The sequence below is a fragment of the Carassius auratus genome, chromosome 15 (genome assembly GCF_003368295.1).
Source record: "Carassius auratus strain Wakin chromosome 15, ASM336829v1, whole genome shotgun sequence".
Lineage (NCBI taxonomy): Eukaryota > Metazoa > Chordata > Actinopteri > Cypriniformes > Cyprinidae > Carassius > Carassius auratus.
In genome coordinates, this window is record NC_039257.1 from 21,147,466 (window position 1) to 21,162,350 (window position 14,885).

At 39.9% G+C, this 14,885-nt stretch overlaps 1 protein-coding gene across 2 annotated transcripts; it reads right to left on the bottom strand.

Moving 5' to 3' along the window:
* Positions 1–671: 671 nt before the first annotated feature.
* LOC113115362 (eukaryotic translation initiation factor 4H-like) lies at positions 672–9,746 on the bottom strand. Of its 2 annotated transcripts, none has more exons than XM_026282891.1 (8): positions 9,591–9,746; positions 7,003–7,196; positions 6,726–6,790; positions 5,848–5,941; positions 4,808–4,879; positions 3,686–3,841; positions 2,679–2,794; positions 672–1,655 (listed from the first exon to the last, which is right to left on the bottom strand). In XM_026282891.1, the coding sequence occupies exons 1-8, from the start codon at positions 9,653–9,655 to the stop codon at positions 1,650–1,652; spliced, it is 768 nt and encodes a 255-aa protein (XP_026138676.1). In that variant the 5' UTR covers positions 9,656–9,746; the 3' UTR covers positions 672–1,649. The 2 variants fall into 2 exon arrangements, with proteins under 2 accessions (XP_026138676.1, XP_026138675.1); XM_026282890.1 differs by having other exon boundaries at positions 4,790–4,879.
* Between the last annotated feature and the right edge of the window lie 5,139 nt (positions 9,747–14,885).

The window sequence follows — 14,885 nt, forward strand, 5'->3', positions numbered from 1 at the left end:
TATATTAAAAATTACTTATTTTAAGCTTTGTTATATAGAATTTTAACAATGGTATTGAGAGCACTTAATGTTCAAAACTCAACGTTCAATCATTTTTTTTTTGGGAGTGAAATTTGACAGCTGAACTTCTGGTATGTTGAAGTGCAGTATACACCGAACAGTCTCGTTAAAACATTAAAAGGACCATTCACCCCAAAATGAAATCCGTCTCCTTCTTCTGTTGAGCACAAATACATTCTGAGAAGTGTTGGGGTGACCAAAACAACTGAAAGCAGCCAATGCAATAAAACAGTCAGTGTCTACAGGCACAGGTTCAGTTATCAACATTGTTTAAAATATCTCCCTTTGGGTTCAAGAGAAGGAAGAGACTCGCTCAAGTTTGGAAGAAGTGAAGGATGAGTAAGTGACAGTTGTCGTTTTTGTGAATTACCCCCAAACTGCCTTGTCTTTAGATCATTTGACACCCCAAACCCAGGGTCTCCTCTTCAAATCTTTTATTCTTTACATATGCAAAACAATCACTCGTCACACATCTCCTCTTGACGCGTGACGAGGTTGAATTTAGGTAAAATAACTTTTTTTTTTTTTTGTCCGACAGATGACTCGAACACCATTAAGCGCCACAGAATCATTTCATCCCGTTATCCTGTCAACACATTCATTTCAAACACTGTAAGATGATACAGTTTATTGCCATAAACAGTGTAAAAACAAAATAAAACCAGCTGACCTCTATTATACAGTAAGAAAAAAAAAAAAGGTGAACTTCCTCATTTATATCCAGTAAAATGCAGAGAAGGGATGCGACAGATTTCCCATGAGGACTCTAGACTCGATGAAACTACAGCGCCTGGCGTGTCTGGAAATGTGTGAGCAGTTCATTCTTGTTCAATTAGCTTCATATGGAAAGGCAGTACTGATGGTGTTACGGCTCATCGTTTCTACCGTTTTCTCATCTGGAAAGAAATAAACTGCAGCCAAGCTGTGGATGTGTCTGTAGACCGTAGACCCTCGTGTCAGTGTCACCAACCAAACCTATCATGCATACTCTTCTAAATCAATGAAACATGTGGCACATTGTTCCCGAAAGCTCTGGATGAGCCAGGATTTGGTCAGGGTGGGGAAATCTTTCGTAAGGACGAGGCAACAAGAACTCAAAAAAAAAAAAAAAAAAAAAGCTCTTTACTTTGAAATGGTTTAATTAAGAATCAAGCTCAACGTTTTAATCCTCAAATACAGCAAAGAAATTTAAAGAGCAAAATATAAAAAGAACACGGCGGCAATTACGTCCGCGCGTCTACAAATTCAAAAACACAAAGGTACTTTGGGAAGGGAAAGAGATGTCGAAGTCCTTAAACGCAATCAACCTGGAGATGCCGTCCTCCAAGTTTGTGTTCTTTGAGGCGTGTGGGAGGAGCCAGCGAGGACAGGCAGAGGCGGAGTTAAGACTGAGCCCCACCCCTTTCTAGAGCCCCCACCTCCGCGTCCTTTAAGCCAATCGGATGAGGGCTCGTTTGGATTCGAGAGGAGACCAGCACCTCGTGCCCCTGCCTGCATGTCACTGAAGTCTCGGAAAGATTTTATGGTGATCAAAGCCAGTAGAATCCAGTATAGCCTTCCGGAATAATGCAGCCACACTGACACAGATACTAATTCTTTAGAGAACGGAAACATAAAACAAGAACAAGATGGTTACACAGGGTTCATTGTAGGAGACGCTGAATTCTGCACATGAACAATCTGACAAAGCAATATTAGAATCAATTCGACACGAATGGGAAGATTGCGCAGTGTAGACGTACTGTGACGCACGGCTCCGAAGCCGATCGCTGACTACGTGGTGCTTTAACGCCAATTTACACATACCGTGAGGATTAGAGAGAGGACAAGCACCACACGCATGATCCAGTGTGCGTTCGAAGGTTTGCGCACGTGAATCGTCTGAAATCGTGAAGGAGCTCGTTCCGCCAAAGAGAAAAAACGTCAAAAATCTCAAGAACAAAACACAAAACAACGGTCGTTCAATATCATGAACCTAACACAGCTTTTCGCCAATGCAGTTAAAAAGGTCAACTGTGGAAACGTTAGCTAGCTGCCCCGCAAGAAAAGTGCACAAACCAAATCAGCGCAGTCATTTTTCGCAAGATAAAGTGACGTGTTCGCTTTAGTCTAAGGCTATAAAAAAACTAAAACATTTAAAATCAGTTCCATTCCATTTAAGAGAGCAGCTTTAAAAAAAACAAAAATAGTACACAATTTTGGATCTCACCAAGGATGTGAAAGATCTTTCCCCTGACGAAAACTACAGTACAGAGCTGGCAGTAATTACAGGGAAGCAAAGGTGCACATAAAACCATTGTTGAACAGTTTTTGCCATGCATTCACGAGCAGCTCGTTGGCGTGTGCAGGTGACGTTTGATCGATCGATGTGGGCGTGGTCTGTGTGTTTTCTCCTCATTGAATAAATATGGTCGCGCGATCTGAATTCTTAGGGACTCTGTTCATGTCTAACAGGTAGGAATGATAACCGAGGCCTTATCGCTTTCCCGTTGGCATGATACGTTTTTCCCTCGTCCCCGGATCTCGCCCTTCCCTCCCCGTGTGTCCCTCCCCTCCGTCCTTCCTTGTGGAGCGCAGAGGGAGGCTGCAGTCTCTTAGTGTTTGTCTTTGGGAATTACCTCCTCCCTGGGTTTGGCGCCCCCAAAGATGGCCGAGTTGGGGTTGGCCACCTGGTTGAGGGGAGCTGCCACGGTGCGCGGCTTCAGCTGTAGCCTCGGTCTCTGCGCTCTTTCCTCTGCGGAAAATCAGAAATCCAGACATTAGGTGCGATCGTATAATTTGTGTTAATGTGTCAACAACATCATTTAAAGTCAACGTGAAATGCTATGCGCAACCCTTTGTACTTTTAAGTCAATAAAAATATCAAAAAGTCAAGTTGGGCAATCTATTGAGAATTGACTGGATCAAAAAAAAAATATGTAGAATTGTCATCATTGTTATTGAAAGGCCAGTTTTAAGTGAGAGTTTGTGGAGTGAACTGTAAACATTTTGTCCCAGAGATCAGGCCATATTTATTTGGGCCTCTGACTGAATCCATTTCTTTGCATTGATTATTTGGCATTAAATATATTCATTTAAACAATAAAATATTTCAGTTGAATTATACCCCAGTAGTCATTTTGCTATTGGTAATATTATGGATGCAGAAATTCTGGCCAATAATTACACTAACACACATAGCTGATATGGTAAAGTTCAAATTAACATTAAATTGCTGATGTAAACAAATTGGTTTACTTTGGTGTACAGCTGAAAGTCATCTCATTTTTTTTTTTTTTTTAGCATTTTGCTAAAACACGCAAAGATTTATTTTCACAAAAAACTGTGTGGTGTGTATTATTCTGGTGTAGAAATCTGCATCACACGTACTGTACACAGCACCTTACAGACGCATAAAAAATGAAGTTCACTTCTGGCAAGCGAAATCTACCACTTTAGTAGCCGAAGGCAAACATTAGACATTTAATCGCCTAAACTGAAACGTTTTTGCTTCTGTAAATGATTAGCTTGCACTGAAGAGGTTTGAGCAGTACATGTCCTGAGATTAAATATGGGCCATTATGATTTGACGTTGACTTTAAAGCACACAGAGGTAATTCTTGTCGAATGAATAAATGTTTGACACCGTCAGAGGGTTCTCTGAAGTCTGTCTGGGCTCCTCGAGGAGGTCCATCTCTGAAGCGCCCCATGCCTCCTCCTCCTCCTCCTGCTCCGCCCCTTCTGTCGCCAGGGCGACCGCCTCCTCGACTCCTCCCACTCATGAAGTCATCATCTCTAAATCCTGTGAAGAGAGGAAGCGTGTGAGTAACTCGTCTGTCACTCTCCCACTCCACTGCAAAGTTGCACCAAAATACTGCTCCAGGATTGGCTCTGGGCAAAACATCGCCGTGCTCAGTCTGATCCCAGATCAGTATCTACAGGCAACTTCAACCTGGGAGGAAACCTGACTGCAGACCAGCAGGAGACTCCACTGACCACATGACTGATGGCAATGAGATGAAGAGAGATCAACAGCCAAAAATTAACTTAAAATTCATGAAAAAGACAAAACATGAATATGCAATACCAAGATCTGGAAAAGTCCCATGATCAGTTCAATGCAATATTCTGGGTCATTATTAACAAGGTTTCAAACACTATTTCGACTTCCTCCTCGGTCTGTAAAAGTGGTGGAGAAAAGCATTTACCATGACACTGTGAGTGTCACAAACACAGCCGAGTAGCGTCAAATATTTGACCCCAAAATCAAATAAAAATAAGCAGCACAATTAGCATATCGAAAAAAAGCCTATTACGGTCCATTAAGATGTTTGACAAATAATTTGCTTATGACTTCTATGGAAAATACTCTATTTAATATTTTATGTAAACATCATGGAATTGTGTTTTGAATGTATGCAGATTTTGATCATTAACATCATTATTATAAATGAATACATAAATGATTTCTGTTACTGCATTATTACTTGCAATGAAAATCACTATAATAATATTTTTAAAAGTTAATTTAATCATTTAATCTTGTCCTAACAACGTATTTTTTTCATGTCCTATTGCTTCCTAGGTGTTCATCCAGTAAATGTCTCATAAAAACCTGTTTTCTGATCATTTTTACAAACCGAGGAGCACATCTGAACTGTCTGCGGTCACATCGTTCCACAGATTCTGGCTACTATGACTATCTCAGGCCATTCTCTAGGGCTAACTCCCCAAGGGTTCGAGTGCTTGCCCGGTTCAGACGGCGCACCTCCTCCAGACGGGTCGAAGTCGTCTCTGGAGTCACGTCCCCCTCCTCGGGCCCCGCGTGAGCCACCACGGCCTGAAAGGGACAGGGGCGCTTTAACAGGGGCAACAATTCAAAGCTGAGATCAGGGTGAAAGAGAGGATCAGATCATCTGCCCACAGCGCTAACAGCAAGACAAGTTTAGTCTGTAGGAAAGCACTGAGGGATGAGAAATATCTGAAGATGAAACATGTACGTGAACAATGACTGCGAGTAGCCGGCTTAAAGGGATAGTTTCAGACCTGTATCAACAATTATTCACATGGTTTGAACAACTTGTGTGCGAGTAAATTGCAGAATTTATTTTGTTTAGGGTGAGCTATCCCTTTAAGAAATGCAGTTTTAGTGTAGTATGAGCAGTGAATTAAATATCTGTAGCTGTATGCAATATCACCAAGCGGAGACAGTTCAGAATAAGAGACAGAAGACACAAAGCTAATATTGAGCATTGCTTAAGGATATGGCACATCACAAAGAGTTTCAACAAAAACGGTTTCTATAAAGCTGATGGTAATACGATTTTTTGGGTAACTCAGTAAATTAAACATTTTAGAAATTTATAACAACATCATATTTTGTCTAAAATAAACATAATAATGTCTAATAGAACTCAACTGTGGCCAGACAGGTTAAAGTGAAGTAAATTTATTTTTCACCTAAAGATCAAATTTGCCTTTTTAATAAAAAAAATAAAAAACAAAAAAACCTGAGTTGTATGTAACTGAATAAATTCTTGATTTACCATCTGACTCCATTAAAGTCAAGTTAATAAGTAAAGGATACGACATGCCAAAAAGTTTAAACTATAAGTTGTAACCCACATGACCACATATCTTGTTTTATTTATCATTAAAAAAAAAGACAATTTTAATATAAATGCATTGGATGTCCATCCCTAGCACAACATTTGAAAGGAAACACACGCATACCAACAGTAAGAAAGAAAACGGCACTAACAGCAGAAGAAGAGAAACAGACGACGGTGATCTTGAGACACACAGTACCTCTGTCGTCTTTCCGGAAGCCGAAGCCTCCAGCGCCACGCTCCTGCTTTCGGCCCTCGGCGATGTCCACCCGCAAAGATCGGTCCCCGAGCAGCTGAGACACACAACACAACACAGCGTTCACAAGAGTCTCTTACGCTCACCTAGACTACACTCATTACAAACACAGTAACAACTACTGTAGACAGCCTTTCTACTGCAATGTTTCAAAAAGCATCACGTGATCCTTCAGAAAACATCTAATCTGGTTCAAGAAACATGATTAATGTTGAAAGCTTCTGTGTTGTGATTCTCTGATGGAGAGAAAGTTCTGGAAACCTTTGGGTCACAATAGTTTTTTACTGTCACTTCAGATCAATTGAATACATCCTTGCTGCATTAAAAAAAGTGCATCTAAAGTGCAAGTTTTAAACAGCGGTCAGTCTTATCTATTAGAGGACTCGAAAAGCTCCATTTGGAAGAAAAAATAACCAATGAATGAAAATAAACATTACAAGCATAGATAAATATAATAAATAAAAAACAGACACATTAAAAACAGAGCTTTATATTTTTCAAGCGAATCTAAGAGTATTCAAGTACAGAAACTGAATAATCAACTGTAAAATAACACTGCATCGTCTTCATCGTATAAAAGTGATTTTTCTCTCCATTTTTCTGTCTGACTACACACTGGATGCAGCGTGGTGCGACAAATCCCCGAAAGTGAACTGACGCCTCGTTTATGACGCACTGACACAAACTTTGTAATGCTCTTTCACTTTTACCAGCCAGATAAACACAAAAGTGGGTCTATTCCTATTTAAAATGACCGCACATAACCCCATGCATTAAAACAGATCAAAACTACCAGAATAAAGCGTAATTAGGAGACTTACAGCGCCGTCGTACGTCAAAGCCTCTTTCAGAGACTCCAAGTCGTCAAACTCTACATAACAGAAACCTGGAGACCAGAAACACATAAAACACAAACATTTAGATCATTTAGTGACGCTTGGACTCACACTGACTGTCAGTACAGTACATCTAACAGCATGAGGATCGAACCCAGGAGCCACACTCTTCCCACTGAGCAACAGAAAGATGAACCAGCCACACATTCACAGGTTTGAGTCCCGTCCGCAGCACAAGGTTTAATACTGGAGCTCGGCTCACCTTTGAACTTGTCTGTCTCTTTGTCTCGCACTAGTCGAACGCTCCTGATGCTCAGGTCTTTGAAGATGGCGTCTATGTCTCCTTGCACTGTGTTGAAGGGCAGGTTGCCGACGTACGCCGTGTAGGGCGGCTCTGTGGGGAGCTCCTTCTGCTTTCGGGGTCCACCTGGGCCTCCGCCGCCGCCGCCTCGGGGTCTGCAGCCCGAAAACAAACAACCTGATCAGCCCTACACCTTCTTCAACTTACAACACACAGCCAAGTTAGACGTGTGCTTCCAGCCGGACGCAAACATAAGAGACACACAGTGACGGATAAATCACTGTCGCTTCAATCAAAGTTAATTCTTTAGGCATCTTCCCTCACAATACAAATATGAATCAACATTATAACACTGTAAAACACAAATATACTGGGGGACGAAACATTTAGTTTGGATGAATGTAGTTTAAAAGTCTAAAAAAATAAATCAACTCCCCCTCAAATTAAAAAAATCCCTCATAAAAGCCACCTAAAGGGGAATTACCCCCATTTTCCAAAACAAAATTCAGGCCCTGGTTTATAAATAATGTATATGAATATAAACGTAACCATTTTCAATATAGACACTGTATGTGTGTGTATTTATATACACATTAAATCTACACAGTGCACACACATTATGTGAACAACACCTTTTATTTGGGATGATTTGCTCTAAAATCAAATCTGTGTGCACGTGTTTTATAAAGAGGCCTCGGATGCTAAAAATGAGCGTTGACCAGGTTTATTGTGAAACTAATGTGGTGTGTGTGTGTGGTCACTTCTGTTCGTCTGCACATGGGACACTTATGAGCTCATGCCAGTAATCCTAAAAACCATCAAATTTCACATTGGTCTATCACGGGTAACAAAGTGTGATAAAGTGCTACTGAACAGACACCAAGTGCTTTCGACGGAAATATTGCAGAAAGCATCTTCTTAATTTAGTTTCTGTATTTAATAGGAGATCAAGGGGCCGCTTACACAATGGTTTCAGCCAAAAGCTAAACTTTTCATGCGTTCTGCCTGTTCCTTTACAGTTTTTGAAAACACCCAGTATGGGAATCTCTGAAGACTGTGAGGTGATGCACACGTATAGTACGGGTTTGAGGTATGTAGACGTGTGCAGTACGTGCTGATTTTAGAGGCAAGCGTTGAACAAACACACACAACAGTGATGATGTCACGTGTGGATCGACTTCACCAATACTACAACCAACAGAGACGCATCTCATAATCATCACGTCCCTACAGGTACGGTTTACTAACAGAGTCACAGCACCAACTACATTAGAAATGACTTTACTGCCACTTTTGATCTATTTTATATATCCCTCTTGAATGGAAGTACTAATTAATTTACATTACAGATCTCAATCTTTTGAATAGTTGCACATCACCGTTTTCACTAATATTAATCAGCAAATAAGCCGTTGTAATATACACTACGAGCATTCACGAGTTCAGGTTGTTTTTTTTTTCTTTGGAGATTATAGAAATGAAAACTTTTATTCTGCAAGGATGCATTAAAATGATCAAAAGTGACAGTAAAGACATTTATAATAGAAATGCTGTTCTTTTGAACACTATATTCAAAGAAACCTGGAAAATAAGTTCAACACTGATCATAATCAGAAATGTTTCTTGAGCAGCAAATTAAATCATTATTTCTGAAGGATTATGTGACACTGAATGCTGAACATTCAGATTGTATCAAAGGCGGACAAAATTCGTTTATTTATTTTTATGCATAAAAACAGAAAACTGCAATAACGTTCCACAATATCCGTTTAAACTTTAGAACAGTAAAAAAAAAATTAATTAGCAATAATGCAACAAGGTCAGGGAAGCCTAAAGAACAAAACAGAGCTCATTTTCCCAGGTTTCCATGCATCAAATAAACACGCACTTCGCGTTTCTATATCTAACATCTACTAATGCCACACAGGTTTGAGAGGATCAGCACGTGGGTATGACACATGTGCATGTCATCAGCTCGATATGATGGACGGAAAACACAATAAATCTTAGTTATCATGTGGACTTGTGCTGCTGAGCCGAGAACAGCGCGTGCACGACGTGATCATCTCCACGTGCACTGCATTTCAACACACCTCGAGGTGCTTCGAAATTATAACGTTACAACCGTGCACGTCCAGAGAGATGGACGTACCACGGCATTTTAGTGAAAATGAGAACAATTCCACTGATAAGATGCATTGGGTTTTAAAAACAGCAGAGTAATATAGACGTGAGTCAAGTCCTGATCGAGGCCCTGCTCAAACACTGATCACTCAAACACCGAGGAGGACACCGAGAACCATATTCAACAGCGATAAACGAGCAACAGTGTTTTACATAACGTCTGCGTGCTCTGAAACGCAGAGTCGGCCGCGAGGCATGAAACCCCTGTGTGCGGAGTTTCGTGTCCGGCCTTCATTCATCACAGCGGGAGCGCGCCACTGCTGCGTGGCCTACCCGCGCTCGATGTCCCGCGAACCCACGCTCACACGCGCCTCGCCGCCCGCCGCACCCGTGTCTCACTGCTCCTCTCACGCAGCTTTCCTTACCCTCTCCCTCCTCCGAAGCTCCCGTAAGCCCGGTCCCGGTCATCGTAGTTATCGTAATCCGCCATCGACGAAGATGCTGTCTAGAGAAAGCAGCAGTCTGACGCTGAAGGACCCCAAAATATACGGCTGCGAGATTTAGCTGCCCTCTGCGTGCCTGAGACGTTGCCAGTTGGAGGTTTATAAAATACATCTGAAAAGTGAAAGAGTAAATAGGTTTAAAATGTTAAAGTATCACGTATGTTTATTCATGTTGGAGTCTGTATGCAAAAACAAATTTTTATTATAAGTAAATGGCGATTTTTTTTAACCGGGCAATGGCGAGGAGACTCGAGATGCGATTTTATTATTATTATTATTATTATTATTATTATTATTATTATTATTATTAGTCTTTTTTGGAGCCGGGAACGCTTCAGTAGGGATTCGGTGTTTCGAATGTTTTCAATTAATTAACCAAAAAGATGTATTCACTGAACGCTTCTGTTCTCGCACCAGAACATATGCGATAGGCCTGTGAATCTTTGAGTAGCCAGAGAATCGATTCGATTCATAAGTTTTCGATTCGATTCAGGAACGTTAGTGAAATAACTAACCTTAACGTTACTTATATTTTGGAAATCTTAGTTGGGCAGCGTTAGCTTTGAGGATGTTTTGACGATTTAATTGATTGATCTGTTATTTATTTAAAGACACCTTGTTACCTTAACAGCATGTAGTTATATTCTAAAGTAAACATTTTCTGAAATAATTTCGTGTTGATTTAAAAAAAAAATTTTTTTTGAAGAGTTTAAATATTAAGCATTAATAACATGGTGACACTATTTTCCCTTAATATCCATCTCATTAAGGGAAATCCAAGCTCTTTTTTTCCAAGCTAGGTATGATTATTACATTAAATCTAATAATTTCAGATGCACAGCTATACATTTTCTATTATGTCTACACTGTGTCCATTTGTTCCAAACCTGTATGACTTTCTTTCTTTTGGTTGAGCACAAAAAAAGATATTTAAAAATAAATTCAAAATGGGTTGCTTTCATTGTTTCTTTCTAAATTACCCAAATACAACATATTAATAAATATACACATTTATTGTATAGACAAAAAGAGTGAGAGACTAGAAAGAAATCTTAAAGGCATGGTTCACCCAAAAATTATTTTGGAAGAAACTTGTGGGTGGGGCAAATTTATGGTGAGAAAATAAGGACAGGATGTTTATTTTTGAATGATCTATCCTTTTAAGGCTTACGTTGACTCTTCAGGAAGGTCTGCTGAGAAAAACTGCTATGACCTTCTGCCCTTTTATATTTACACAGAACAAAACACCAATATTTATAACCGTCATCCAAGAAATCCCATTTACAAAACAGTTCTTGAGGAAAGACAAGAAAAGAAAGAAGATTGAAAGTACCAGCATATACATTAAACAGCCAATTTCTGTGAATTAGGTTGGTGGGAGGATGCACATAATTTTCATAATGTAAGCAATGTCGTGCACCATCATGTGGCTGTGAGAGAAAAAGAAAATCACTAGCTTCCCACCAGCCACTTCAGATGAACGATGAATAAATCATATAAAGGCCAGTGAGAAAAGTTTTGAGGGAAAAAATAAACAAATATATACAAATAAATGACAAAATAAATAACTCTGATTGTTTTCTCTTGGTTTCAAAAACTTGAACTGGAAGTTCTATCCTAAAATTCTACAATATTATGTCAGTAAATACTGGAAAACATTCAGATAAGAATAAACTTTGGTGTTTTACGTTTCGTAAACAGTATGTGGAGAGTTCATCCTCTCTGAAAATGTATGTCACTGCATTAGATAAATGATCATCAAACAAAGATTTAATTTTTTTTTTTTAAATCATTTTTGCTTTGATTTTGGAACCTTCTTGACATTTTTCAAAACACTAGACAAATAATTCACAACCGATGATAAAAAACCCAAAAATCAGAGGGAGGAGGTGAGTGTGTGAATGGCTTCCTCACAAGACGCCTATGGCTGTGGGTGAGAGCGAGCGAGGGGTAGAGAAAACAAAGAAGAAGAGGCAGAAAAGAGGAGGTTTCCCGGGTGGTTTGCCTCTTTATTCACTTGTTGCTCTCGCCCCAAGTCCACCAAGGCCCAGGGTGAACAGGTCATTGCTGAGGCCCCATCCAGGAGATGCACTGATGCTAAACGCCGATCAAAATGTTGTAAAATATTAAATAAACCCATCCCACTCTCTCACATTTAATATATAATTCCACATGTGTTAATTCATAGTTTTGATGCCTTCAGTCTGAATCTACAATTTCCCTAGTCATGAAAATAAAGAAAACTCTTTGAATATGAAGCTGTGTCCAAACTTTTGGCCTGTACTGTGTGAGGATTAGAAACAATGCTGAAATAGTTTTAAGAATAAGCATGGCATTCCACATTGTAGGACATTGCTATTATAGATAAATTACTATAATTATGTTTTAATAGTGAAGACGACCTTCCAGTCACTGTGAAATTCACAGCTAAGACAGAGAACGAGCCAGACATCAGCCATGTGAGTAGACTGTGATGATCTCTAGGTCATCTCCTCTCATTGCAGTTTATAACATCTTAGATTAATAGAAATGAATCCAAGTGTTTCTGTAGAAACGGTCAGACAGAGAACCCACTTCCATCTAACCATCACAAAAAAAGGTATTTTTCTAGCCTGACCATCTCAGATCAGTAGCTCTTGAGGTGGCTCTGACAGTCATGGACAACCAAGGTCCCTGCTGTCACAACATCGTTTAAGGTGCTGGACTGGCAAGACCATCCCGACCTGTACATCATGGTCCTAGAGCAGCCCTCACCCTGTGTGGACATGCATGATATTTGGGAGCATCAGGGAGGTCTCTTCAGAGAGGATTTGGTGCATTATTTCATGTGGCAGGTGATCGCCGCTGCTGCAATGTGCTGTTCCCGGGAGGTCTTCCATCGGGCCATTGAAATGCCCTACCTCCTGGTCAACACTGTGGAGACCTCTTAAAAAGATCATCCTATATCAATTACAATGGAATGTGTTATCTTAAAACAAGTAGTTACACCATGCGTTAATCAGGTGGGACAAAGCAAAATATTAACAATGCACTAACAAAATTCTCAGAAAGCCAATGATAATTAAATTTGTGTTGACTGAAATTAAATGTCATTACAGTTAGAGTAAAGTAAGAAAAGTCAAGTCACCTTTATTTATATAGCGCTTTAAACAAAATACATTGCGTCAAAGCACTGAACAACATTCATTGGAAAACAGTGTGTCAATAATGCAAAATGATAGTTAAAGGCAGTTCATCATTGAATTCAGTGATGTCATCTCTGTTCAGTTGAAATAGTGTCTGTGCATTTATTTGCAATCAAGTCAACGATATCGCTGTAGATGAAGTGACCCCAACTAAGCAAGCCAGAAGCGACAGCAGCAAGGAACCGAAACTGCAGAAATGCAGAAATGTTAATCCATGCATTTATGACTTCAAGGTTAGACTATTGTAATGCTTTATTGGGTGGTTGTTCTGCACACTTAGTAAACAAACTACAGCTAGTCCAAAATGCAGCAGCAAGAGTTCTTACTAGAACCAGGAAGTATGACCATATTAGCCCGGTCCTGTCCACACTGGACTGGCTCCCTATCAAACATCGTACAGATTTTAAAATATTGCTTATTACTTATAAAGCCCTGAATGGTTTAGCACCTCAGTATTTGAATAAGCTCCTCTTACATTATAATACTCTACGTCCGCTACGTTCTCAAAACTCAGGCAATTTGATAATACCTAGAATATCAAAATCAACTGCGGGCGGCAGATCCTTTTCCTATTTGGCGCCTAAACTCTGGAATAACCTACCTAACATTGTTCGGGAGGCAGACACACTCTTGCAGTTTAAATCTAGATTAAAGACCCATCTCTTTAACCTGGCATACACATAACATACTAATATGCTTTTAATATCCAAATCCGTTAAAGGATTTTTAGGCTGCATTAATTAGGTAAACTGGAACCGGAACACTTCACATAACACAGTACTTTCTACATCATTAGAAGAATGGCATCTACGCTAATATTAGTCTGTTTCTCTCTTGTTCCGAGGTCACCGTGGCCACCAGATCCAGTCTGTGTCCAGATCAGAGAGTCACTGCAGTCACCCGGATCCAGTATCCAGACCAGTAGTGGATTGGCACCTAGAAAGGACCTCTACAGCCCTGAAAGACCAGGACAACTTGAGCCCCAGATACAGATCCCCTGTAAAGACCTTGTCTCAGAGGAGCACCAGGACAAGAACACAGGAAACAGATGATTCTTCTGCACAATCTGACTTTGCTGCAGCCCGGAATTGAACTACTGGTTTCGTCTGGGCAGAGGAGAACTGACCCCCAACTGAGCCTGGTTTCTCCCAAGGTTTTTTTCTCCATTCTGTCACCGATGGAGTTTAGGTTCTTTGCCGCTGTCGCCTCTGGCTTGCTTAGTTGGGGACACTTCATCTACAGCGATATCGTTAACTTGATTGCAAATAAATGCACAGACACTATTTAACTGAACAGAGATGACATAACTGAATTCAATGATGAACTGCTTATTGAGACACTGTTTTCCAAATGAATGTTGTTCAGTTGCTTTGATGCAATGTATTTTGTTTAAAGCACTATTTAAATAAAAGGTAATACAGACTGGATCTGGTGGCTATGGTGACCTCGGAACAAGAGAGAAACAGACTAATATTAGCATAGATGCCATTCTTCTAATGATGTAGCAAGTACATAGGTTGTTATGGGAAGTGTTTCCGGTTCCGGTTTACCTAATTAATTCACCCTAAAAATCCTTTAACGGATTTGGATATTAAAAGCATATTAGTATGTTATGTGTAAGCCAGGTTAAAGAGATAGGTCTTTAATCTAGATTTAAACTGCAAGAGTGTGTCTGCCTCCCGAACAATGTTAGGTAGGTTATTCCAGAGTTTAGGCGCCAAATAGGAAAAGGATCTGCCGCCCGCAGTTAATTTTGATATTCTAGGTATTATCAAATTGCCTGAGTTTTGAGAACGTAGCAGGACGTAGAGGAGTATAATGTAAGAGGAGCTTATTCAAATACTGAGGTGCTAAACCATTCAGGGCTTTATAAATAACAAGCAATATTTTAATATTTCCATTTTTGCAGACAGTTGGTGCTCAATCAGGCGCTGTAGAACTCTTTGTACACTTACATCACATGTGACCAAAGCATGTCAGAATATATCAGAAATGTCATCGATGTAGACAATTAATCACTGATTTAACATGT